Raw genomic sequence first — 25733 nt, 5'->3', positions numbered from 1 at the left:
TAATTATTAATTTTTTTACAGGGGAGGCTTATGAATCAGAATTTTTTTTCAAACTAATGCATGTACTTAGCTATCTTTCTTGCATTATATATAAACTAGCAATCCTATAAATGCTATGCATGGACATGTTTTATTTTATTTTAGTCATTTAAAATTCATTGTTAATTATTGTTGTACTCTTAAGATATTAGATTTTTTTCTTCATTTAATGCAAGTAGAAACAAGGACATAATTTATTTATTTTGGTCATTCGATAGGGAAGGGGAGGGGAGAGTATTAAATTGGGTTGTCTCAAGATTGTCTCCTAAGTGAATTAAACCCTAATGCATTTGGGAGGGAGGAAGAGAGTTTGACTCACTTTTTCGCTGTAGTGTCTCCCTAAGGACATAATTAAAACTTTACAAAAAGAATTAACAATGAATTTTCTCTTAAATAATAATTTACTTCACGACAGACCACCTATTTATTTATTTGATTTGATAATGAAAAAAGAAGAAGCAAGCAATGATTTATAAATCCCCGATAATATTATAAAACATGACGAGCTCTAATGGCCAACCAAATCTCATGGCCAAACTAGAATTATTGAGGCCAAGTTTGCTTCCGTCGTCCACTTCCAAAGAACAAAGATAGGGACAATTTGTAGTTAGCTACAAGCCTGTAATCCCTATAACCTTTTCTCTAATCTGATACAGGTGTCACCAAAACAGAAGGAGACAAATTGATCCAATAAGCTTAGGATTTGACGGGCTTTCAACGATCCAATGAGAGTGATGGTTGGTGCTGGTTAAAGCAGCCAACGGCAGCGATGCACATGGCAGAAGATTGTGTATGAATTACACAAATGGCCCCCACATGCATGTTCGATCTTAATTCCACCATGTGATGACCCTACCTAATGAGATGCTAGATGTCACAAAATACAATTAATTATATAATCTCTTTTAGAAGAAAATAAAAAACAGGAGGGATGAAACGAAAATTGACAGAAATCATTGGTAGGGGCTCACAAAATATTTGCACGCAATAGTGACATATTGATCTGTTTCCAGTTTGGACAGACAGATGTAGTTGTAGACTTTGATTATTTTGATAAGCAATTATTCGTATTCGTATGGCGAAATGATTGAAATTCATCCGTTTGGAAACCTTCTTTTGAAGAACACATCAACTATTTTCATATTCGACCTTATTTTTTTAGAATTTTTCTTATTGAAAGAGACGATAATATATTAAATTCATACACATTACACGTATGTTAGGACTTGACTGAAGACTTTGTCTGAGAGAGCAATTGCTTCAAACCACTACACTAATGGGTCAATTGCATACTTGACTTTAATGTATATGGTTATTATATATATTTTTTTATATAAACGATATTGAAAGAGGAGAAAATCGAACTTAGGACATCAAGGATAAATACTCTTAACTATTTAAACTATAAACCCCTTAACATGTATACACGAATATTATAGTTAATAGGATTGTGCGTGAGATATACAAATAAATATCATATATCTATATGACGCTTTGTATATATTGTATTTTTGCTTTTGACACCTTCTTTTATATGAATTATGGGGCAGGCTTGTGTGTGGTTTGACTTTAACTTTCTGTTGACTTGTTCTATTCCCACCATTATCAAGATATTCATAACCTAGCATGGTCGTTTGAGAGTATTTCTTTTCTCGGAAATTTTAAGAAGTTAATTTTGTAGCTGATGTTTTTACTTTTTCAGAGACGTGTCCAAAGTATTCCTAAAATATAGATCCACGCCCTTGGGTGTGACTTATACTTTTAACTTTGACTGCTTAGGGTTAGGTTGTATTCAAGAATTCGTGTTGTAAAAAATAAAAAAACCTTTCTTTTGTGCGTCACCCTAAACTGGGTAGCTAGTAACTTTTACCCTTGAGATTTCTGCCCATTACCCTAAACTGGGACATTTAGCAACAAAACCCATTATATTTGTATCTGTGGAAAATCAAATTATAACGCTATGAAGAATTGATTGGGCTTTATGCACCTTAAATAACTACATTTAACTTATGAACCTCCGGAAACCAGACTCCCAACTTAGAAGCCAACTTGGCAATTGCCAGTGGCCATGGGCTGACAGACAAGCCATCAAAACCATTTTGGGCCGAGCCATGGCCCAATATCAAATAGGCCTAATTTATTCTTATTATTGGCCCACATAGGAGCAACCAGGGAAAAAAAAGCGAAAAAAAAAAAACGAGGAAAACAAACAAAACTAATTGCGCCCGAAGCTCTCTCTGCGTGTGTGTGAGTGAGTGAGCCGCCCAACTATGGAATCCTTAGCCGTCTTCAACTCCTCACTCTCACTCTGCTCTCCCTCAGACGACCACTTCATCCCAAAGCACCCTCGACCCTCACCTACGACGTCGTTTCCCGCCCCTAGAATCGCCATGTCCAAGCTCGAGGTCCGCTGCGCCGCCCAAGCCCAATCCGCAGAGCCCAAGCCCAAGGAGGCCAAGCTCTGGGGCGGCCGCTTCGAAGAGAGCGTCACCGACGCCGTCGAGCGCTTCACCGAGTCCATCTCCTACGACAAAGCTCTCTACAAGCAGGACATTTTGGGCAGCAAGGCCCACGCTTCCATGCTAGCCAAACAGGTAAACGAAGTTTTTGTGTGTGTGGGTTTATTTTTCATGAATTGAGTTTTGGGGGTCTGTTTAGTTACGGGAAATATTTTTTCTTTGTTCTGTTTTAGGGATTGATTACTATTTCCGACCGGGATAGCATCCACCAAGGGCTGAGCGAGATCGAGAGGCGAATCGAGAACGGCGAGTTTGAGTGGAGGACGGACAGAGAAGATGTGCACATGAACATCGAAGCGGCGCTGACCGATTTGATCGGCGAACCGGCGAAGAAGCTCCACACGGCTCGGAGCCGAAACGACCAGGTCATGACCGATTTTCGGTTGTGGTGCCGAGACGCGATCGATGCCATCGGCGCGAAGATTAAGCATCTTCAGGTTTCGCTTGTCAAATTGGCGATGGAGAACGAGGGTGTGATTGTTCCTGGCTACACGCATTTGCAGAGGGCTCAACCTGTTCTGCTTCAGCATTTGCTCGTGGCGTTTGTTGAGCAGGTTTGTGTGTGGAAAATATATGATTGTTTGAAATGTTGTTACAGAAGTGGGATGGCCATAAACCCTAAAACGTTAAACCCTTAAAAATGAGAAGGACGATTGGAGCTACATTACCATTTTTTAGGAAATTAGGGCCCGTTTGGTGGCATTATCGCAGGCCGTTTCCATTTTCATTCTCAGAAAATGCTTGTAATTTGCTTTCGGTGGTGAGGAAGTGAAAACGCAGGAAACGTTTTCTAAAAACAGATTCAAAGTTTGAGTTATAATTATGAAAACCCAGTCACTCGACCATAACCACCACTACAGACCAGCCACCAGCCACTCGAACCCAATCGACTCCCATCCTTTTTCGTTGCACTTTAGTCTATTTAGTTAAACCATTACATATGATTTAATTTTATATTTATTTTAAAATAAAGATTATAAGAATACATAAGATTTTTTAATTTTAATTTTATTTCTTTTACATTATAATTTTATTCTATTTTTTAAAATTATATATATATATATATATATATTTTTTTTTTCTAGATGAGACACTAATAAAAATGCCTTAGAAAAATAGTTCGCATATTGATTACATGATGCAACATTCTTTATTTATCGTATTCTCAAATTGTACTACCAGACACATTTTCACTGTTTTTGTTTTCTAAAATTGTTTCAAATTAACTTACCATACGCATTCTCGAATCCTGAAAATGCAAATTCGTTTTCTCGTTTTCATTTTCTGAAAATATTCTCTGAAATCATTCTCCGAAAACGTTACCAGACGGGCCCTATTATTTTGCCATTTTCTTAATATTTTGCTGGACTTTTGGGGCCTGATATTTTTTGAAACTATTTTAAAATAAAACAAAAATCTTGTTTTTCAGTTACATTAGTGGGGGAAACTTTAGATTTCAAACTTCAAAGAGAAAATTATGGGCTTAAAGAGCAACTTTTTGGATTCAAGTACCCAAAATAAACTCTTACTTCCAATAATTATGTGTTGTTTTTACTATTTCTTAACCCAGATTTTAAAAAACAAAAACTGCTATAAATTCGTTTGTATATTAAAAGGCTTTAATATTTTTTTAGGGAAAAATTATATTGCAACTGAGTGTGTTTGCTTAATTTATTAACATATACATATATAATTTGTGGGCCTTGTGTTTTTAGTAGCTTGATAGTTGTTCTGAATATGAATTTGTGGATTAGGTTATATTTACATGTAAAAATTGGCATGTTGGTGCTTATGAAGTAGTTGTGTTGGCCTTATTATATGCTTGGCCTTTAGAAGAGATAAATTGTGGCATTTTTATGTTTTGTAGCTTGAACGGGATGCTGGTCGTTTACTAGATTGCAGAGTGAGGCTGAATTTCTGCCCTTTAGGTGCTTGTGCATTGGCTGGCACTGGACTTCCAATTGATCGGTTTATGACTTCTGCTGCTTTAGACTTTACTGCTCCTATGAAGAACAGGTACGCCCCTTGGTATAATGCTTTGGTTGGGATCGGAGTTGACATGTGCTTGTGTGCTGTAGTATGGAGCTTCATGATCCGTCATTTCATTGGTAATCTGCAAAAGATGTTGTAAACTGGCCAATTAGTTAACAAATTAGTCAATTACTTTACGGTATTCCTTATGCCATCTTTTCTTTCTTCCCTTCCAATGCATGTGAGACTTTGCAACATATAGTTCTATGGTTCACTTACCATTCTAGTCAACAAATTGCATGGAACTCTGTCAAAGCAGCTGATATGCTATCATTTCCTTTAATTTTAAGAATTACTGATGCTTGCTGTATTCTTTCATTAACGGCAGCAAAGATCAGTCATGTTTATCCACTATTGGCAAACACAATTGTTCAGTATATCTTATATTCATCATGCTTTAGTGTGCAGTAATACAAGTGCATTAAGTATACCCAATGATCTCAGTTTGATGAGTATAGTGATTGTGCTTTGTGGTCCAATCTGTTGGGTTGTGTATTCCATGCTTCTTTATGCGTTGATTAAATAATTGATTAATTTATTTTCTTCATATAGTATTGATGCCGTTTCAGACCGAGATTTTGTCATGGAGTTTCTTTCTGCAAATGCCATTATGGCCATTCATCTCTCCCGGCTTGGTGAAGAATGGGTATTGTGGGCTTCAGAGGAGTTTGGATTTCTCACACCAAGTGACAAGGTTTCAACAGGAAGTAGTATCATGCCTCAGAAGAAAAATCCAGATCCAATGGAACTTGTTCGTGGAAAGTCGGCTAGAGTAGTAGGAGACCTGGTTACCCTTCTCACATTGTGCAAAGGACTTCCCCTTGCTTATAATCGTGATTTGCAGGTATAATCTTTTCTTTTTTACTTCAAAAAGGGAAACCTAGTGTGCCTCTTTAGTGGTTTCAAAGGACATCAGTTCTTTCATGTCAGCAAGGAAAGACAGGGGTTTAGTCGGGTTTGTTTCACCCTTTAAGTTGTTGAACCTGAAATGTAGGTCTTGGCCACACATTGCATGCACTTTACTTTGCTGACATACATACACAATGCTGCATACAATAACCTGTTCTGCTAGCATGTATATTGTATAAAAATTCATTTTGTATTTTAACTAATCCTGCAATATTTTGAGTATGACTATAGAAGGTTCTTTCTTTGCCCCTTGAGACAGGAAGATAAAGAACCTGTCTTTGACAGTGTGAAGACAATATTGGGGATGCTTGAAGTGTCTGCAGAGTTTGCGCAGAACGTTACTTTTAATAGGGAGAGAATACAAAAGAGTTTACCTGCTGGTCATCTTGATGCCACAACACTTGCTGATTATCTCGTGAAGAAGGCAAGTTCTATGGTCAACCTTCTTTTTTTACCAATTAGACGAGCTTAAAACTTCTTTAATTTGAATCGCCATTCATGATTAAAAATGCTGTTCTATAACTGGCAGCTTTGCTTTGGAACTATTGAAATTCTTTAGATCATTGATCTCAACGACCCATTTTATTTAGCAGTTTTGGCATCACATGTAGTTCATAACATTTGTTGGTCCTGATCAAATTTCAGTAGACTTCCATCCTAAATAACATAGTGTGTACATTGGTCTGTAGTTTTTACCAAAAATATATTACCCATCGACTGATCTTAACAATGGTAAGTCCAAATTTGTCCATAATTGCTACTGAAGTTTCTGTTCTTGTTTTGTACAGGCAATACCTTTCAGAACTTCTCATGACATAGTTGGAAGGGCAGTGGCCGTGTGCGTCTCAAAAAGTTGCCAACTTCAGGACTTGAGTCTCGATGAGCTCAGAAGTATTCATCCAGTGTTTGACAAGGATGTGTACGAGTTTCTTGGAGTAGAGAATTCAGTTAAGAAATTCTCCTCCTACGGTTCCACAGGGTCAGCCTGCGTTGCCAGTCAACTTGGCGACTGGGTTACAAAACTTGAAATCACTAAAGAGGTTTGACAAAAATGGTGCTAGCTGAAAAAAATTTGGAAACCATCACGTGGTCTTGGGAGTAGGCGGATTCAGCGAGTACGAAATCTGTCGAGATGTGTATACTATTTTTTGTAGTATGTTAAGATCCCACCAAGGATCAGATTGCTGTTGTAGGCGGAAGTGCTTCTGTTACGATGAATTCAATTTTTCCGCCTTTTTGGTGGAGAAATAAATTACTAGAATTCTTTGGTCCCGTGTTTTGGAAATTTTTTCCATTTGCCTTTATGATAACAAATTTGTCAGGACTTGCTTAACATCCTAAATATCAGATTTGCAAATGTGTGAGATCCAATTGTTGAGGCCTTGAAATGTGAATTGGTGTTTTTTTCAGAAGGCTTATTTGTTTAAATACCTCTGTGGTTTTCAAATAGTCTCAATTTCCCTGTCTTTTGACATTTCAAATGACTCAATCCTCCCTGAACTTCCATTACGTGACAAGGTTGTTGAATTACGTTAGTTTTTAGAAAAAAAATCATTAGATCAGCTGAAGTGGCATGGGTATTTTGGTAAATTTAACTATTAAAAATTAAAAAATGTGTCCAAAATAAAGATAACTCCTTTTTTTTTTCCTTTCTTTCTCCCTAGTCGTTAGCCCCCACCACATTCTCCCTCATCTCAACTAGCCCCACCGCCCAACCAACCCACACTCAACCAAAACAACCCTCTCCCCTCCCCCTCCTCTCCCCCCTCCTTCTCTCTCTCTCTCTCTCTCTCTCTCTCTCTCTCGTCAACCCACCAATTGTCAAAAGGCTCAAAACCCATAAACAAAATCACTAAACTGACTTCAGATTTCGCATCTATGGCAGTTCAGATCTCCCTCAATCCTCAATGGCTGCCAAAGAAAGAGAGAGAATTGGGAGAGAGACAGAGGGTGAATTGTTGGTTAGGGTTTGATGACGTCGAAGAGAGAAGGAGGAGAGGGCAGAGAAGATAGAGGGTGGAGGGCAAGTTGGGTTTTTGACTACCAAAGAGAGAAGAGAATGGGGGGGGCCTTTTCTATTGAGATGGACGATAGCATACTAAATTCACACACTACACGGATGCTAGGACTCAAATCCAAGACCTTGCCTGAGTGAGTAAATACTCTAAACCACTACACTAGTGGGTCCTTTGCACAAAAAAGCCTTGTTTTTAAAAGTAATAGTATCTGACATTTATCAACTATATCAATCTATGCATTCATCCATACATAGAAGCCTAGTTATAGAGCCAAAAAGTTTATCAAATGAAAGACAACGATTCTTCTCTTTCACCTCAATCAATGCCTTACACTAGCCGAGCAGGATCATCAATCAACTAACCAAAAATTCATAGTGCTACTGACCTCTCTTTTTTTTTCTTTTTCTATGTCAACCTTTTTATATTTAATCATTATGTATTGGCCCTTGGTAACTTCATGGATATATCCTACATTCCATCCTCGGCTTCATTTAGGCCTTCATTATTTACTGGCAGTGAGGAAGTTGGGTCTACAGTAACAAGCCGGATTGCCGGTTTTCTCCCCTTTTTTCTTTGGCCAGGTTTTGCACCGTTTGCATTCACCTGCAGGATTTAAAAATTTTCAATTAGGGACCAAGGAGAAATGTAATGAAATGCTCAAAGGGATAGACGCCAACAAGCAGAGTATATTTTGAATGCCAATGGCAATTAGGAGTGTAATCAGAGGTACCTTAAAAACACATTTCTGAAAGTTTGTCAAATACAAACGCAGACATCCCATACAAAGGTTAAGAAAACTATTAGGGAGCAGAGAACAAAGTACTCGCTGGAAAACATTTAGTTCTTTGAGGAAATAAATTGGAGCTCGAAAAGGATAACGAAGCATACCAGTATGTTCCCAATATCAGATAATGGTTTCTTTCGTGGCCCAAGATTGTCATTTGATTCAGCAGGCTTCTCAACTAGTGCACTCTGAAGCAGCATTGCACCTTGGGAAGCCACTATCCTACTCTTCTCTGTTTCAACGACGTTCGAACCATTCAAACCGCCATCAGGCGTCTCTGATTGTGGCGAGTCATCCAACTTGATTGGGGCTGCTGCTTCTCTATTACTGCACTTAGAGGCTGCACAGCCACATGATGCCCCACAGCTACCACCGGTGGATCGACATCTGCATTTCATTGTCTTGCACAGAGAATACTTACTGCATGAGCAACACACTGTTGATGCAGTTTTGACTTTTATGGCATTAGAATTTTCTGATACGGATGTGCAGTCCACCCCTAACTTGCAACTATTGCTCCCAACAGAAACAGAATGCTGACTCATAATACCCTGATCATCAAACATCGTAATTTAAGGTTAAAAAATAAAAGAAATCATGTTTTTCAGTTTATAATCGAGGATTTTATTTTGTATTTCATTATGAACACTGCAATTAATTCATTCCCTCAAACCACTACATGCTTTAGGTCCAGAAAAAGAAAAAAAGAAGAAATTAAATTCAAAAGATTGAAAAGCATTGATCCACATCTAATCTAAGTGCACTAACCTGTGACTTATTCCCATGATCAATCTCAGCCTTGTTCAATCTTAGTTGTCCAACCAAACTACTTAGGCTAACAAATTGTTCCTTCAGGTCTTTAATACCTAAATCCTTCTCCAAGCAGTCAACCTCTTTCTCCTGGCATGGGCACCTTAACATGGCAGGGGGAAAAAGGGCAAGGCTTAAGCATAAAATGGTCACTTACTACCACTAAGGAAAAGCTTTACAAAAACTTTGCAGGAACAAAATTCAGAAGCTAAACTTCTCACCTCGACATTTCTTGCTGTCGTGCTTCTGCTTCATCCTTAAGGTTTGCAGCTTCCTCAGCCATCCTAAACATCCAAAATGAGAAATATGCCTTTCTTAATTCAGTTCCATCTTCTATGAAAAAACGTGGTTGGGAACGTTTGCCCAACGAGAACTCTTGAGCAGAACAATTTAAATAAATTCCAAAAAAACAATTAAAACAAAGCACAACAAATAAATTACTAGATACGTCAGTCATGCATATCATGAAACAGTAGTATACTTTAGCTTTGAAGATAACTTTTAATAAAGAAACGAAAATTTTAATTTTCAAAAACTTCATTTGAGTGACGTGTTACTGAACTACAAAAACAAGACAAACAAACCTTAGTGTCTCTGCAACGTCTCATGCAAGTTGTTCTTAACTCTGATTTGAGAAAGTTTGTTTGCTTATACCAACTCCAGATTAATTTATTTTCATCTAAGTTATTAGCCCCTATATTAACTTCTCCTCTACAGGTATCAGTCCCTTTGTATTGATTGTATAGTTCTAGAAATAGTGTTAAATCTATTGCACATAAACTCTCTAAAACCATACAGTTTTAAGTTGAAAGCATAAGTGAGGAAGAGACTATATGAATACATAGCTACATAGTTTCCAGCAGCAGTGCTGAACAGATGAAAGAGCTATTATTCAATTAATCACAGAAACCTGGAAAGAAAATAATAATGGGACTCACTCTTCTATTTGACGCTCATATTGAGAACATAGTTCGTGTAACTGTGTTGTGTCATCAAGCTCATGCTCAATACCCTGCACCAGATATTTAAAATGAGTCAAGAGTAATGATATGATTGCGTTGGAATGACGTCCCAAGAATTAGCAGATACCGTTTTTAATTGCATGTAAAACCTCTTTGAAGAAGAAATAAAGGCTGTCATTTCCAATTCCACTAGTAGCACAACCAAATTATAGATGATACATATGTGCATATATAAGCATATGCACCAAATATACACACACACATTCTACTACTCCTTGTTTGGTTATGAAATACCTCAAGTGCTGCAATCTTCCCATTTCTAGCACCTACATGAGTTTAAACCGAAATGAGGGGGAAAAGTTAACTATTATACAATTGCAGCAACAGAAATGTAAGCTAACTCAAGCGGTAGGTTTCTGACCATCTTTTTTGTGCAACAAAGCCTTGCGAGATTCTAACAGCTGCCTAAGCCGTTTAGTGGCCATGAAAGCTTCCATATTTTTTCGATGCAAAACCTGAGGCAGAAGAATGAAACTCAGAGAATTATTTTAACACAAGTTGAAACTGTCGGATAGAAAGCGTTCCATCAAGTAGTACATCTATTGTATCTCAGTCTTAAAGAAAATATAAATTACCTTCTTCAGTCTTTGATTGGAGTCCAATAGGTTCTGCATCTCATGTTCATTTTTCCTACTATCTTTTTTGAGCTGTCGATGCATAAAGATACCCAGAAAAAATTCATACACCTTGACATAGTATAAATTCGGGATAATCTAACCGAAAAACTTTTCCAGATATACTAAGCAGAGCATGTTAGTAGCTTAAATCCATATACAAAAAGATACAATGCCAACAATCTTAATCTCAGATATGCATCTCAACCCATTCTACCCAATATTCAAGCTTCAGACGTTCCCAGAATGTGCTATTCAATAGAAGAGGAAATGCAAAATGCATCTCCAGTTGCTGGTTTGCAGCAATATCAAATGCAAACAAATATTTGAGTACACATGACAACAAAAATAGGCATGCCTCAAACAAACTGCCTTAAGTTTCATATGCATTTCCAATACCAGAAACTACCCAGTGCACAACTTAATAATCATACCAAATACTTTTCTTTTTTAAGCTAAGTAATATTTAATTTGCAACCTCATCAGGAATAAAATAAAAGACCTACAAAATTTCTAATTGTAAAGCTTATTCACAGCTTTACATGTCAACATAGACATGATGAAGATAGCTTCACATGCCATGCCCTTTATCTACTTAATCAGAGCAACGCTGCTGGATCAAGATTTTTAAAAGACCACTTATAAGAATTTTTTCTTTTTCGTAAGATATGCAAAACTTTGATAATACTACATTCTTAGATGGTTGATAAAAAAATTGAGCATGAAAGGGCAATTACATACAAAAATACTTGAAAAGACACTGAACCCTCAACCAACCACGGCCAAACATGATATCTCAGAGAACTTGAGAAGGAAGAGATACCAATATAGAAGCATCAATGTAATACCAAGATCTGAAAATCATATACCTGAAGAACTTCTTTTTCCAACGAAGCCTTATGCAATCTGAACTGCACAGACTCTAGCTTCATCTTACATTGCAGTTGAACCTAAACAGCACAAAATTTTGTTAACCACTGAAGCACGAAAGTTCACAATATTTCATACAGGCATGCCTCATTAACTAAAAATGTCACCTTCTGAGCCTTCAATCTCTGAATCTCGAAATGAAACTGTTTTGTTGAATCGTCCCCTCGTCTTCTTTGGGTTGAGAGTTGCGATTGAGCATCTAGCTTCCTCGTCAACACTGTAACCTGCACAAATGGATTTATAGATATAGAACATGCAATGCAATACTATTATTAAACACCTTGTCACAACTTCTAACAAAAAATCGACCTGATCTTCAAGGAATGTCAACTTTTGAATGTAATCTTCTCTGAGCTTTTGAGCACTATTGTCACCAGAAGTGGATGAAACATTTGCAAGCTTGTATCTCAGCTCCTCAACCTCCTTCTGTTAATTGTCATCAGAAGAAATTTAAGAGATTTTCACAAGTAAGAAACTCAAAATTAATTTTAAAATTTTAAAATTTTAAAATTTAAGTTCACATTACTTTTAACTGACATAATCAGATTAATTCAATTGCATATCTTCTCTTTCGCAACATTTCCTAATCAACCAAACAGACTCGAGTGAACTTTCCCCAATTTCACTGTTTTACTGCATTTCTCACCAGTCAAACATACTTCAAATCAACAAAATTAACTCCAAACAAACTCACATCAATTCAATCTCATTCAAGCTGAAACCCGCGCTTCCAGTTTCTTTTATTTATTTTTTTAATTTCAAAATTTTCTCAGCATCCAAACAGGCTTCCAAACTTCAAAGAAAAATGAAATCAGAAAGAACAAAAGAGCGACCTGATAAGCTTTGTTTTCGATTTCCAGTTGGTGAATTTTCTTCTCGGAATCATCGGAGTTGGATGCATCAATGATTTGCTTCGAGTGACGGTTGCCTTTCTTCATCTTCCGGCCTTCTGCTATCGGATCAATTTGTTGGAAAATCGACGAATCTGAAACCCTAATCGGCGAGCTCGGGAGGGTATGGATCGGATCCGGAGGCTCTGTAGTGAAGACTGTGAAGTGTTGATGTGGTGAAGAAGAGGAGGAGGAGGAGGACCTCTTTCACTTTGGATTCCTTTTACGCCCGACGGCATAAACTTGTAATAAAAATAATCATAATCAAAATAAAAGGAGGGAAACTCTGGTTCAATTTTGCCACGTCAAATTAAATGAACGTTGACCAAAACCTATCATTAATTTTGCATTCTCCTTTGTTTTTTTTTCTTTTTTCAAGGCTCAAAATTTGAATTCAAAAAAGAGAAAGAAAAAAAGGGGAAATTTTTCTATTTTGATCGAGTGGTGCTATTTTCAGCCATTGATTTTTTTAAGAAAATAATTACAATTTATATTTTTTAAAAATTACTGAAAAGGACACTGTAAAAAACAAAGAAACATGATATTGTCCATGACATTTTCAAAAAATTTTTAAAGGCTTAATTGTTAAAATGGTTCATGAATTATATTCAAGTTGCATTTTTGTCAATGATCTCCAAAAATAGCTATAACTGTCTTTTAACTAGATTTAATGTTGCCCTAGTTGTCATTTCCATCAACTTTATTATCTTTTTTATTTTTAATCGCATCTCTTTGAATCTTCGAATTTCCTCTTTAAACCATGTCATAAGTCAAACTCATGATTTGTTTTTCTCTATTTTCAGGGAAAGATGGTATATGATTTCATTGCCTTCAATAAAATCTTTGCAATACAATTTTATGGAAAAACCAAGCAAGTTTAGCATCATTCATGTGGAAGATATTTCTCCGAATGGATCAGTTTGTATCTACAATGCCATTAAGAATTGTGGACAGAACATAACAGTAACAACACTCCTGAGCACCATCTAAACACAGCAGCAAAGAAAGGCCTACTCATCTACATCTTTCTTCAACAATCAAACACAAATCAAGGCTCCGGATTGATCAATCCACGTAGCCGCAGTATTTTCGCCATCAACTAGCAGCAACCTTCAACAAAATCATGCTAAGCCTACATCACTATAAATGCATACACCCCCCTAAGCTTCACACTGATGGCATAAACAATTCCAATGGGGGAGAGGCTATAAAAGTTAAAGGCCACGGTTTTCCTTCTCATCTGATGTTCTGTTCTGCCGGAGAGGGCTTCTTGGAGTAGGAATTCCACCTTCCTTATTGACCCCGGATTGATCTGGTTTATCGGCATTCCTTTCTCTAAATGGGTTGCTGCCATTTGAAGCAGCAGATCGCATGGCCCTCGGTAGCTTCATAGGGATGCTTGTCTCGTGCCCTCTGTTATCTGGCCTCTGAGGTGCTTCAGCAACTTCTGGCTGCGAGGGAGGCGGAGCATTTGTAACAAGTTGTACTGTGGATTTTCGCCACTTCTTTCTTTGGATAGGTCTTGGTGCATTGGATTTGACCTGTAGTTGATGATAGAAACCAAAGAACAACCACAAAAATGTAAGACAAAATAAGAGTGAGAGTTTCAAAATAATGAAACTCTAAAATATCAAGCAAGAACAAATTAACTGTGCAATGCAAAATGGTTAGCCACCAAGTTTTAAAGTTATAGAAATTTCTTTAAGCCATTGGATCATATGTATGAGTGAATGAAATTAGTCCAGCAGAGTTAAACGATATTTGATCCGAAAATGCATCTAATAAGTCTATCAGTAAGACTAAAGTATACCAACGTATTTCCAATCTCTGATAGAGCCCTCCTTGGTTTATCAACATCAGTTGTCTCACTAGAGTTCTCAACCAATGCATTTTGAAGTAGCCTTGCGCCATGAGTAACAAGTAGCTGATTCTTTTCTGCTTCATCAGTCCCTATATCGTTTCCAATCCCTTCAGCCGTCTCTGCTTGTGTAGACTCAAGCACTTCTTGTGAGACAGATTCTCTATTTGAACACTTTGCCTCAACACAACCACATGAAGGTCCACACGTTCCACCACTAGATCGGCATTGACATTTACTAGTTTTGCATGAGGAGATTTTGCTACAAGAGCAGCACATGCCTGATTCACTTTTCTTCACAGAAACAATCCCCTCACCTGAACCATCCAATTTGAAGCCTCCCAAATCATGACTATCTGATGAAGGAAACCCCCCACTTGAACTTCCACTTTTGGATTTTCTCTTTTTAGATCTTCGTTTCCCAGATGCTACCCACTCGTCATCCTTATCTGCATCTGATTTGTCTGAATCAGATGTATCCATATCCTCCAAGATGAATGATGCCCGGTGTTCCTGGATAGAGAATAAAGAAAACAATTTTTTGTCAACTGGAATAACAAGTAAAAGAGCAAACATTGTAGTAAGCAGCAAGAAAAACTAACAAAGGGAAATGCCTCTAGAACTTACCAGCTTGCGCAAATCATACTTGTGTCCTCCATTGTTTAGGTCACCATCCCTTGAACAGCTCATGGCATATTTCTTCAAGGCTGAATTCTGTTGCAAAGTTCATACAAGATTAACCAAACAAGAATTTTCCAGATCATTAAAAAATGACAGAAAACTGAATGAGTTTTTCTAATGCTACAAAAACAAATGTGTGCACAAATTTAACAATTCACACAGAAAGGACATAATTGCACAAGGATCAATAGCAAGGAATAACTCATCCATTAGATACCATAGAAAAGTTTAATGCAGTATGCCAAATCATGAAAATAATGCAAGGACCAGGATGACCATTTCATTAAGGGGTTCTAATGGTCTTATTCACTTGTCACTTGAAACTGAAAAAGAAAATTCATAAAAAAGAATTAGCTATGTGGTCAAAGTCCAGTTCAATCACTGGACAGCTAACCCAAGTCGAATTTCCTCACACACATAAATATGCACATACATTCACATGATAAACACTAATAAAGCTAAAATATAAATCAAATTCCATTTGCTTGTTGTCCCTTCTACTCCATGTTCAATTCTATTTATTTGTACTATAAAATAATTCAATTGACTTGGAGCTTAATTACAGGAAGAAAGAGCATGGTATCACACTAAAAACCATATAAGCTAATCTGAGACTCTACCTGATGAATAAGCTCAGCCCTCTGCATCTCTGATTTTCTAAGCAAACTACTCAAGCTTACTACTTTTTCCTTCAAATCTCTTATTTCCAAATCCTTTTCTCTGTATGCCACTTCTTTATCTCGTAACGAGCACCTTGAAAAGCAGGGATAATATTGTTTTCAGTTGCATGCAAAAGTAAATACTTAAGAGAGAGAGAGAGAGAAAATCGCCGACACACACTAAAGGTTTGTTTTTAAACAAGAATTCTATTCTGGGGAAATCTTTGACCAAAATACCTGGAGGAAGAAGCTAAATAGAACAAATGATTCATCAGATTTTTGGCATCAGCAAGGGACCGAACTTGGTTCCAGCGTCCCCTCCCACTAAAACCCCGTTCACGCTCTTCTGCTTCTGACAATTGTGATGCCATAGAAACAAGGGTGCTAGATGAAGTAGCAAGCATGTTTTCAAGTGCAAAAATTCTTGAATTTCTTGCACCAGGAGACATTGCTTGGGGGCAATCACTGCAATCAACACCGTTCAATACGCATAAATGTCACAGTAGCACAAAACAATAAAGAAGACATTTTGCACACATAATATTCATCTCCAAAATTACTCACCTTAAATTACTTCGTTTTAACATTTCTGCTTCTTCTTTTAGCTTGGCAACCTCCTTGGCCATCCTAGCCCGCCTGCAATAGCAAGTGTAATTAAATTGATTCTATAGAATTGCCATGTTATAAAAATCTGTCCCACTCAAAAACTTGATTGGTAAAAACAAAAAACCATAGATAGTTTCAAATGAAAAACAAAACAGTGTATGGGTAACTGTTGCACTCTCAATCAGTTAGACAATATACAAATTGTCTGGGACTATAAACATATTCAAATTGAACCAAAAGGAATCTAGGAGACAGACTCTTTTACAGGTTGTGCATGAAAGTAAATATAGAATACGTGCACAAACCCTTTTTATTTAACTGAAGATGAGAAAGTTCATAGCCAGTTCTGTAACTTATACAATCTAACTAGCAGGATAAAAAAGACTTTTTTTTAAATAAAAAAAATTACCTGATTCAAAATGATACTTGGCACAACACAACTAAATTTAAGAGAAAATTCAACATAAAGCATAATTTAGGGTATAATCTTCAAGCTAGTCAATTCAAAAAATCTCAAGAGTCAAGACCATTTAAGTCAATTTATAAAGTAGTTTACTAGAATGGAAAGACTTACTCTTCCATTTGCCGGTCATACTCAGATCGTACTTCATGCACCCGAACTGTGACTTCAAGTTCATGTTCAATTGCCTGCATTAAAGCCTGTTTGGGGAAAAGTTCAATGTAGGATATAAACACAACCAAATATATCAAGAGGTTATTGTAACCAAAAAATTATAAATATCAAGAGGTTATAAGCAGTCAAATGGACTTAAAATCCAATTAGATCGTCATCACAAGCATTCCAATTTCCAAGTTGTAATAATAACACAGGAAACTTTAAAAAAATCAAACTAACTGATGTTAAAGTCACAATATCAAGCCACATCAAACACATGGGCCTTGTTCAATACGGCATAGACATAAATAGTATGATGTTTATAAATCCACAACATTAATCCAACTCCATATCATAAAAACAAGCAATTCCTTCTGATAAATGATTCTTTTCTTTCTTATTAGATGCATAAATAGAGTTACAACTTATAAGTACCTGAATTCCAGGACCACTGCCAATTCCAGCACCTGCATAGAACATTTAATTGTTAATACACTATAATGACATGAAAATGGAAATAAAAGAGGAATATCACATGACCAGAAGTTTCACGTGAAGAAGTCTTTCGGGATTCTAAAAGCTCTTTTAGCCTTTTTGTGGCCATAGAAGCTTCTTCTGTCTTTCGTTGCAAAACCTGACATAACGTAGAGAAAAATGAGAATATATTCCTATAAATGAAGGAAGCAAATCCTAATAAGCATTTTCTTACCATTTTTTGCCTCTGATTTAAAGCTAATAGCTTATGCATCTCATACTCATTCCTCCTCCCCTCTTTCTTGAGCTGTTAATTGACAAAAAAAGAAGGAAGATTCCTTAGCTCTCTATTTACAAAATAGTTTAGAAAAATGAAAAGACATTATAGTCAAGCTACAGTATGTACAGCATCTTAAAATTGTTACACAAAAGGAGAATTCATGTTATTCATCTAGCAAAAGTAGCTTTCTGCTAACCTAAAAGATATAAAAAAGAATTAATAACATTTCAAAAGTAAAAATGACGACTTTGGAGTGTTTTTTTTTTTTTTTTTCAAAATTCAATGAAATGTGTTTTCTAAATCATGATTGTTGTTGACCAAAAATTACGAGTAACAAAAATTGAGAAGTACCACATGATTGGTAAACAGTAGGCCACAGAGCACCATGACTATACCATATGCACATTCTTAGATCATTTACATGATAAGCATATCACAAGTATTGCAAATGATGTGGCCTAATCCATCAGAAAACCACAACTTACATATGCAAGCTACTCAACAAATCCATATACCTGAAGAACTTCTTTTTCTCGTGATGCTTTCCATAACCTAAACTGCTCAGACTCTTGTTTGATCTTGTGTTGCAGTTGAACCTAAGAAATAAGCATTGCAGTTAATAATGAGAACAAAATGTTAAAATATCAATTTGCATGAACAGGCGCATTTTTAGCAACAAACACCTTTTGAGTCTTTATTCTCTGGATCTCATCCTGAAGTCTCTTTGCAGCTTCATCACTTTTTTGTTTTTGTCTCAGAAGTTGAGCTTGAGCATCTTGCTTTTTTTTCAGCTCAGAAACCTGCAAACAAAAATTTAAGCCCAAGATATGCAATTTCCATCAAAAGACTAAGGCATTTGTAATCACCTGTCCTTCAAGGACGTTCAATTTGTGTAGATAATCTTCCTTCAGCTTTTGAGCACCATCATCAGAAGTGGATGAGATATTTGCAAGATTGTGTCTCAATGCCTCAATCTCTTTCTGCAGAATCAGAACAGGCAGATTTGTGAGCCAGACCTTTATCACGGGCACAGCATAAGTATACCAGAAAGAAACAAACCTGCAGTGATTTCTTCTCATGTTCCAACTCCTGAACTTTCTTCTCATAATGTAGTTTAAGAACCGAGGTATCAGAAGTTGCAAACCGCTTCATTTCAGCCTTTAACAAATCAAAACAAACCAAATTAAAATAAAATAAAACAAAGTGACCAGAAAGCCACAACAATTGGGAATGAACAAAGCATAACCCAGAAAAAAGTAGGGCGGAAAGAAATAGTTTAAAACTTAAACAAGTCATCTATACGGAAAAAAAAAAAATTGGCAACAATTTAGCAGGCCATTCACAATACCCTTCCAGTGAAGGGTTTCTTCAAATTTATGGGCAACCAAAATAAATCTACCACTGCAGTCAAAAATTAAGAAACCTCACCTCCTTCTGTTCAAGAGCTTTATCCAATTCCTTCAGCTCTCTATCAAATTTTTCTTGAAGTGAAGAATATTCTTGCTCCTTTTCATGATCTTCAATCTCATCTACACATAAATTAAAAGTTTTGATGGGAAACTCAAAGACGTTATTAGGACAAAAGTAATGGTACAAGCATAGTGAACAAGTTACGCACTTAAAACACATAAAGAACCTAACCTAGTAGCTGCTATAAACTTCATAAAATGTCCAAGGATAACACAAAAAGAACAACACGACACATGAAAGAGGAACAAAGGTATATCTCCAGAAAATCAAACCCTACAATGACGACCAGGAACAAATTTTATCCAACCAGTCCTTTGTTACCTACCCCGTACAATCCTCAATAAACCTCTTATTATGTTTAAAAAAAATTAAAAAATAGAAGTTAAGTCTCATATTTACATATACTACCCTTAGAATTTAAGATAAAGTCCCAATATCATCAAGAATAATTTTTTAAAAAAAGTACCAAAAGAATTGCAATTACAACAAATTGACAACAACTTTCAATTGCAGGAAATATCCCGTACTATAATTTGTCTATCCTACCCATTAGCACTCCACAGTTCTATAACACCAAAAATTATTGGCAGATAGTTGTGGCAGAAAGTAGCACTCAGGAAATCAAGCTTGGCGATAGATGAAATTATAATGTACAACCAAATCAAACAAACTAGAGAAAGCAAGAAATCAGATGAAATTCTAAGCGTTTTTCATAATACCTGGAATATCCCCAGCTTTGGTATCATAATCAGATGAATACTCATTAATAGTGGGGAATAATATATTCTTTGAGTGAAAGCCATCATCATCTGACTCAACACAGTGAAGAATTCTCTTCGGTTTTGAGTTGTTTAAGTTTTTCAAGCACAACAATTCCCCTTCTAACTCCTGGATTTTTGACAAATAACCTTTTAGCAAGTCATAGTCCTGAAAAGAGATTAAAAGCCATGTCTCAGATGAGTTTCTTGTTTATCATCAAGCAGCAGTCACACCCAAAAAAAAAACATGCTGCCAGAAAACAAATAAACACACACACAAAATAAGAGAAATCAGTGTACACCAACCTGAACTGAATTAGAGTCAATCTCATCCCAAGATTTACCACTTCGGGCGGATTCAATTTTCATGACTAGTTTATCTTTTTCAACCTGAAATATTGGATATTAGTCTCATGGCTAGATATTAATCAATGACAGAATTTTTGAACTATTTTTTTGTTATAATACCTGGGCATCAAGAGCACGTTGCTTTAGATGGTCACAAGTGACTCGGCGTTCTTGAAGCTCGTTCCGCAGCTCCATGTTGCTTGACTCGAGTAATGATACTTTGTGCTTCAGGATCTAGAAAATTTGAAATTATTGAAAAATCTAAAAGCAATAGACACATAATAAAGGTGCTAAAGAGCTTATGTTTACACAGTGGAATACCTGAAGTTCATCATATGGTGCACTGGCATCACCACGGTAAAACAGAAGCTCAGTCTGCAGCTGCTCAATCTGGCTCCTCATTGTTTGCAACTGAGTTGCCATAGGATCACGGTTGATCTAAAATTTAAAATAAAAGATAAAATCAATAAAAGAAATAAATAGATGAAACATTATCAAAAAATAATTGTGTTGCACTAAAACTTACAACTGCCTTGTTCTGAATGTTGCGCGCACGATTCGCATATTTTAGAGTATTCAACGTCTCTTCCGCATTTGTGTCCGCTGGACTAACACAAGCTAAGCAAATGAAAATAGAATAATTAGAAATGCATGTCTTGACGCCCAATGAAGCTTAGATCTAAGAAGGAAAAACAACGTACCAATCATCACAGTCTTGCTGTTTCCCCCGAGAGAATCCTAAAAGTTCAAATTGCAAAAGATTAGTCAGAAGAGTAGTAAAGCACCTTTACTTTTGTTTATTTACAGACAGTGAAGCACTTCTGCTTCGAGATATAAAATTATACTTTTATATTTTCGATAATTTCTTTTCTAATAATGTTAAAATTTCAGCATAACAAATAAAACTTCTGCACTATGTATCATTTTTCTTAAAATTTCTAAAGAATACTTATCCACAAGACCACAAGCAAATTGTAGATGCTGAAAATATGTCTGTAACTTACAAGCTCCAATAAAGTGTACAACAAGAACTAAAAGGAAATGAAATAATTTGCATGCCTGTAATAAGCGTGTTAATTTGCTATCACGATACGGAACATGACCACCTTCTTTCCGCTTCTTTTCATCTCCCAAGGCACTAATCACATTGCCCAGAGCGAGTAAGCCCTTGTTGATATGAATGCCTATTACAAGAACCATAAATTTATCTTAAAATACAAGCAGTAGGCAATTCAAACAAAACGGAAAAAGATTAAAAGGGCTAACGAAGGTAATTTATCAGATTTATTTGAGAACAAATATCCAGTAATAAAGATGATAATTTTTCTGCAGGCCCATCATAAGCCTAGTGCATAATTCCTTTATACAAGAAAGCTTCCATACAAGAAACCTCATAATTACCTTCTTTCAAGCGCATGCCATCTGCGCCTGTTCGTTTTGCCCGCTCAGAACCTGCTAGGTCCACTAGATGGAGTTTTGCGCATAAGATATCATCACCAATATCATCATGAGTTGTTCCATTCACAAAGTGAGCAGTCCTCTTTTGCTCCATAGTTATTGTGAAGATAGCATGTGAACGACTGCATTGTAAAAAGAAAAACAAAAAACAAAAGAAGCAAAAAGGATAATACATTAGTTCATCCATAATGAATCAAATCTTAAAAGCTTATTTAAAAATTGGAAAAAAAAAAAGAACTAAATCTTAGAAGTAAGAATAACTAAAAATTATGCAAACAAATGTGGAAATTATTGAGTTAATTCAACATGATAATGCTTAGAAGCAAAAACTGTCGTATTCATCTGCCACAAACACCACTTGCTGCTATTTTGATTAGATAATTAAGTCTTCCATTCCACATTAAACAGAAAAAGGAATAAGGATAAAGTGCATGCGCATAGTATGATGTACATAACAAACTTTGGCATTATGAATTAAAGCATAATGTGAACACACAGAATTCAACACGCCCTGAACAGAGAGTAAAATTATTTTAAGAAAATAAAGATATTGCTAACAATATCAATTCATGACCTACTTTTATATTACAAAACTACTTAATCCTAACTAATAGAAAAGTCAGGCATAGCACCTTGATTGACTGTTCATATTTGTGCTCCCAGTAGCACGACATAACGATCCACGGGTGAGATATGATGCCATCTCTTCTTTTGTCCTAACCTCTGCCTCAGTGACACCAGCAAGTGTTATCCCTCCATTCACTGTTTCTCTAATTTGTATGGGCACTCTTGCTGGGGCAGGCTTTGTAGGTGCTGCCCCATCGTTTTTAGAGAGTGATGATGAATTTGGGTCAAGCAAGTCAAACACTTCCTCCTTGAATATCTGCCATTATGACATACAAGATCAACACACAAACCAAATAATTTAAAGAGAATACTAATGAACTGATGGAAATCTTTGTACCTCAATAAATGATACCCTGATCAAAAACTCTGTAGTATCCTTCTTTGTCTCAACTCTTTTGAATATGCTTTCCATCACTTTGGGTATAATTCCCCCATTAGTTCCATCGCCGGTATAGTTAGTGCCCATCGTGTAAGTCTTCCCAGAACCCGTCTGCAATATTAAATGGATTGAACTTAGTTATATTAGCTAAACATAAGTTAAAACAAAACCAACAAAAAGAGATTTCATAAATATCAAACCTGTCCATATGCAAGCACAGTCGCATTGTATCCATGGAAGAGCGCGTCGACAAGTGGAGCAACACAATCATCATATACTGCATTGGAAGGAAATCCGGTGCTGCCATAAACATAATCATATGTGAATGAATGTGACCCAATTTGCACCTGCACATATATCCCATGATCACTCACTACTAGTACGTTCAATGCTCTATTTTAATTATTGAAAGAAAAAAATCAAACTTGATTGAACACACATTACAGAATTAAGAATTTTTTACTTGACATAAAGAAACTTGTAAAGCTTCGTCCCATAAACACCCCCTGACACCAACAGAAGTCCAAACAGGGGTTTTGATTAGACCATTTACTCACTTGAATCATGACTTTTCATTAAGTTCATGCCGAAAGATCATTGAAACCCTAAACACACTATGCCTGGTAAAGGAGAAAAAAGCAACCATGAAACTGGTTGGATAGGAAAGAAGTGACCTCTTTACCAAAAACAAAAGCCAAGAAAAGAGGGATAAATAATCTATGGGATCCCAAGTTCTTCTTTCCCCGATTTTGAAAGGATTGGAACTTGGAAGATAGAATATGAGAAAGTTAGAAACAGAAAGTTAGAAAAACCAACATAAAAAGTCAGGGTTTGTTAGTCATTATATGAAACTAAAAGTTATAAAAAGGTAAAATCAGATTGTAGGATTTTACTTGGAAATAAGAATGAAGAGTGACATAGTGAACACATATTTTATTCAAGTAGTAATATTTGGATGTTTTGGTAGCTTGAGTGAAAATTAAGAGAACCTTCTCATCTCATATCTCTACTATGTTCTATCCGGGCCCAAGCTTAGGGGCACCAAATAAGCCATTCATGTACAAAATTTACATGCCAAAAATTAATGTGCAACAAAATAAATAGCTCAATCAGCCACATTTGACATTCCCAAATATGAAAACCAAAACTTCACCTTAAATTTTTAAAATTTCTACCAATATGAAAAAGCTACCTGGGGTTCACCGGGAACAACAGAAATGCAATCTGTGCAGCCTATCAGAAGCTCGGAGGTAATCAATGGCCTTATGTTGACAGCCACTCGAACACATTCCGAACTATCCATCTCGACCTAAAGCAAAGCTTTATTCAAGAAATCGAAAATCCTAAATCCTCCCCCCCGCGCCTCCAGATTGAAATGAATCCCTAATCAGAATCAGAAGTAAGAACCAAATTATTCGCACAAAAATTACCAGACAAAAATAGCAAAAAAGAATTGAAAACGATTAGACAATGATAGCTGAAAAGTAGGAAGATATTAATGGATCTGAGAGAGTTGCACCTGAAGAAGGTGGACCAGAATGGGATTTGCTCTCAATTTTGGCTGTTTGGTTTGAAAGGAGAGAGAGAGAGAGAGAGAGAGAGAGAGAGAGAGAGAGAGAGAGAGAGAGAGAGAGAGAGAGAAAGAGAGAGGCAGGGAATTTGAATTGGGAGGGGGACGGGGGTCAAATTAAAGTAGATTTGAGAGATGGCGGACAAGTCCGAATTCAAAATATAGGGAGGTCACGTGACTGGCACGTGCTCCGGCGAACGGTACTTAGCGGGTTTTAATTTTGGAAATTGGTAGTGATCCCGGAACAGCCTGGCCCACTGAAATAATTTTGGAAATGTTTTTCCTAAAGAAGCGGTTTGAGTTGGGCCAAGGGGGGCTGCTTTCTGGAACAACTAGCTCTGTTTTGTGTTTTACTTCGGTGAAAATTTATCAGTTTTGAATTATAGTCATGAGTCAAAAACCATAAAAAATAGTTGTATGCATGATAATGTTATAAGTGGAAAGTTGTTAACATCCATTCTTTTTTTCTCACAAAGGAAAAAAAATTCACTATAAGAAGCTAATGTTTAAATTCAAATTCATTGACAAAAGAAATTAAGTGATAGGTCACATAACCTAATTGGCAAAGAATTTGACTACAAAGGAAAAGTTTTCGGTGTAGATTGTTCTCCGTTTGTTTGTTTGTTTTTTTGGTGTCAATTCATTCCAAATTATTAGGACGGAAAGGGAGTTGGGACACTATTGACACCCGCAGAACTACCACTAGAGCTACAGTGCAACACATCCCTTGATTGCATTTATGCAAGTACGGCAACAGTGCAAGATAGTGGGCAAAATATGGCAAGCTCACGTATTGCATGGATTGCAATTCTTGTGTAAAATATTGTCTTGTTTTCCAAGTAATCAAAGAAAATTTCTATAAAAATTATCCAATAAAATCACGGTAATATTATTATGATTTTCCTTTTATTTTTTTAAATTAATTTTGTATGCATAATAAGTAATTTCCTTAAAATCTTCTAGATCACGTATTTTGGTCAGAAATAAGCAAAAACTCAAATTCTGACACAAACACTTTCTAACCCATAAGTCTCTAGTCCACACGTTCGTCCATATGGCTATCAATGTGCACATGTGCTCATTTAGCCATTTTTCTTACATCTAATTCACTAGTTTTAGATAGCTCATAAATGGTGAGGGTCATTTCAATTTTATTTTAATAAATTAAACTTTTGACTTGTAGTGGTAAAGTTCAGTTTATTTCAAATATTAATATTTCATTTCATAGATCAATAGTTCATTTCAGAGGTCACTAAAATGAACTTTGAAATGAAATTCATTTCAATAAGTTGGCCCACATAATAACTCTATAGCCTCTCTCTTATTGACACATGGATAACATTACTTTTTAATTTTTTCATTATATTTAATTAGTGTAGACTG

At 36.2% G+C, this 25733-nt stretch overlaps 3 protein-coding genes across 5 annotated transcripts; 1 reads left to right on the top strand and 2 right to left on the bottom strand.

Moving 5' to 3' along the window:
* The first annotated feature begins 2203 nt into the window (after nucleotides 1-2203).
* LOC117615950 (argininosuccinate lyase, chloroplastic) lies at nucleotides 2204-6855 on the top strand. The gene is made up of 6 exons (XM_034345132.1): nucleotides 2204-2633; nucleotides 2732-3112; nucleotides 4426-4574; nucleotides 5142-5433; nucleotides 5758-5922; nucleotides 6287-6855. The coding sequence occupies exons 1-6, from the start codon at nucleotides 2310-2312 to the stop codon at nucleotides 6542-6544; spliced, it is 1569 nt and encodes a 522-aa protein (XP_034201023.1). The 5' UTR covers nucleotides 2204-2309; the 3' UTR covers nucleotides 6545-6855.
* A 795-nt stretch (nucleotides 6856-7650) lies between these two features.
* On the bottom strand, nucleotides 7651-12842 carry LOC117624082 (kinesin-like protein KIN-4C). Of its 2 annotated transcripts, XM_034355216.1 has the most exons (13): nucleotides 12510-12816; nucleotides 11986-12102; nucleotides 11784-11900; nucleotides 11616-11696; nucleotides 10708-10779; nucleotides 10494-10587; nucleotides 10367-10398; nucleotides 10049-10122; nucleotides 9332-9394; nucleotides 9069-9213; nucleotides 8405-8851; nucleotides 8247-8261; nucleotides 7651-8119 (listed from the first exon to the last, which is right to left on the bottom strand). In XM_034355216.1, the coding sequence occupies exons 1-13, from the start codon at nucleotides 12612-12614 to the stop codon at nucleotides 7985-7987; spliced, it is 1497 nt and encodes a 498-aa protein (XP_034211107.1). In that variant the 5' UTR covers nucleotides 12615-12816; the 3' UTR covers nucleotides 7651-7984. The 2 variants fall into 2 exon arrangements, with proteins under 2 accessions (XP_034211107.1, XP_034211114.1); XM_034355223.1 differs by lacking the exon at nucleotides 8247-8261 and having other exon boundaries at nucleotides 7687-8119; nucleotides 12510-12842.
* A 554-nt stretch (nucleotides 12843-13396) lies between these two features.
* On the bottom strand, nucleotides 13397-24414 carry LOC117624069 (kinesin-like protein KIN-4C). Of its 2 annotated transcripts, none has more exons than XM_034355199.1 (28): nucleotides 24300-24414; nucleotides 23973-24163; nucleotides 22981-23127; nucleotides 22739-22891; nucleotides 22407-22657; nucleotides 21718-21896; nucleotides 21376-21500; nucleotides 21018-21054; nucleotides 20843-20934; nucleotides 20638-20754; nucleotides 20437-20550; nucleotides 20275-20358; nucleotides 19930-20137; nucleotides 19169-19269; nucleotides 18800-18898; nucleotides 18607-18720; nucleotides 18424-18540; nucleotides 18256-18336; nucleotides 17696-17767; nucleotides 17527-17620; nucleotides 17422-17453; nucleotides 16945-17030; nucleotides 16329-16400; nucleotides 16002-16229; nucleotides 15726-15858; nucleotides 15052-15138; nucleotides 14377-14937; nucleotides 13397-14107 (listed from the first exon to the last, which is right to left on the bottom strand). In XM_034355199.1, the coding sequence occupies exons 2-28, from the start codon at nucleotides 24081-24083 to the stop codon at nucleotides 13781-13783; spliced, it is 3822 nt and encodes a 1273-aa protein (XP_034211090.1). In that variant the 5' UTR covers nucleotides 24084-24163; nucleotides 24300-24414; the 3' UTR covers nucleotides 13397-13780. The 2 variants fall into 2 exon arrangements, with proteins under 2 accessions (XP_034211090.1, XP_034211099.1); XM_034355208.1 differs by having other exon boundaries at nucleotides 17539-17620.
* Nucleotides 24415-25733: the final 1319 nt, after the last annotated feature.

Source organism: Prunus dulcis, chromosome 1 (genome assembly GCF_902201215.1).
Source record: "Prunus dulcis chromosome 1, ALMONDv2, whole genome shotgun sequence".
NCBI classification, from domain to species: domain Eukaryota; kingdom Viridiplantae; phylum Streptophyta; class Magnoliopsida; order Rosales; family Rosaceae; genus Prunus; species Prunus dulcis.
Note: the sequence above shows the minus strand (reverse complement) of the source record. Positions and strands in the feature narration are given on the sequence as shown.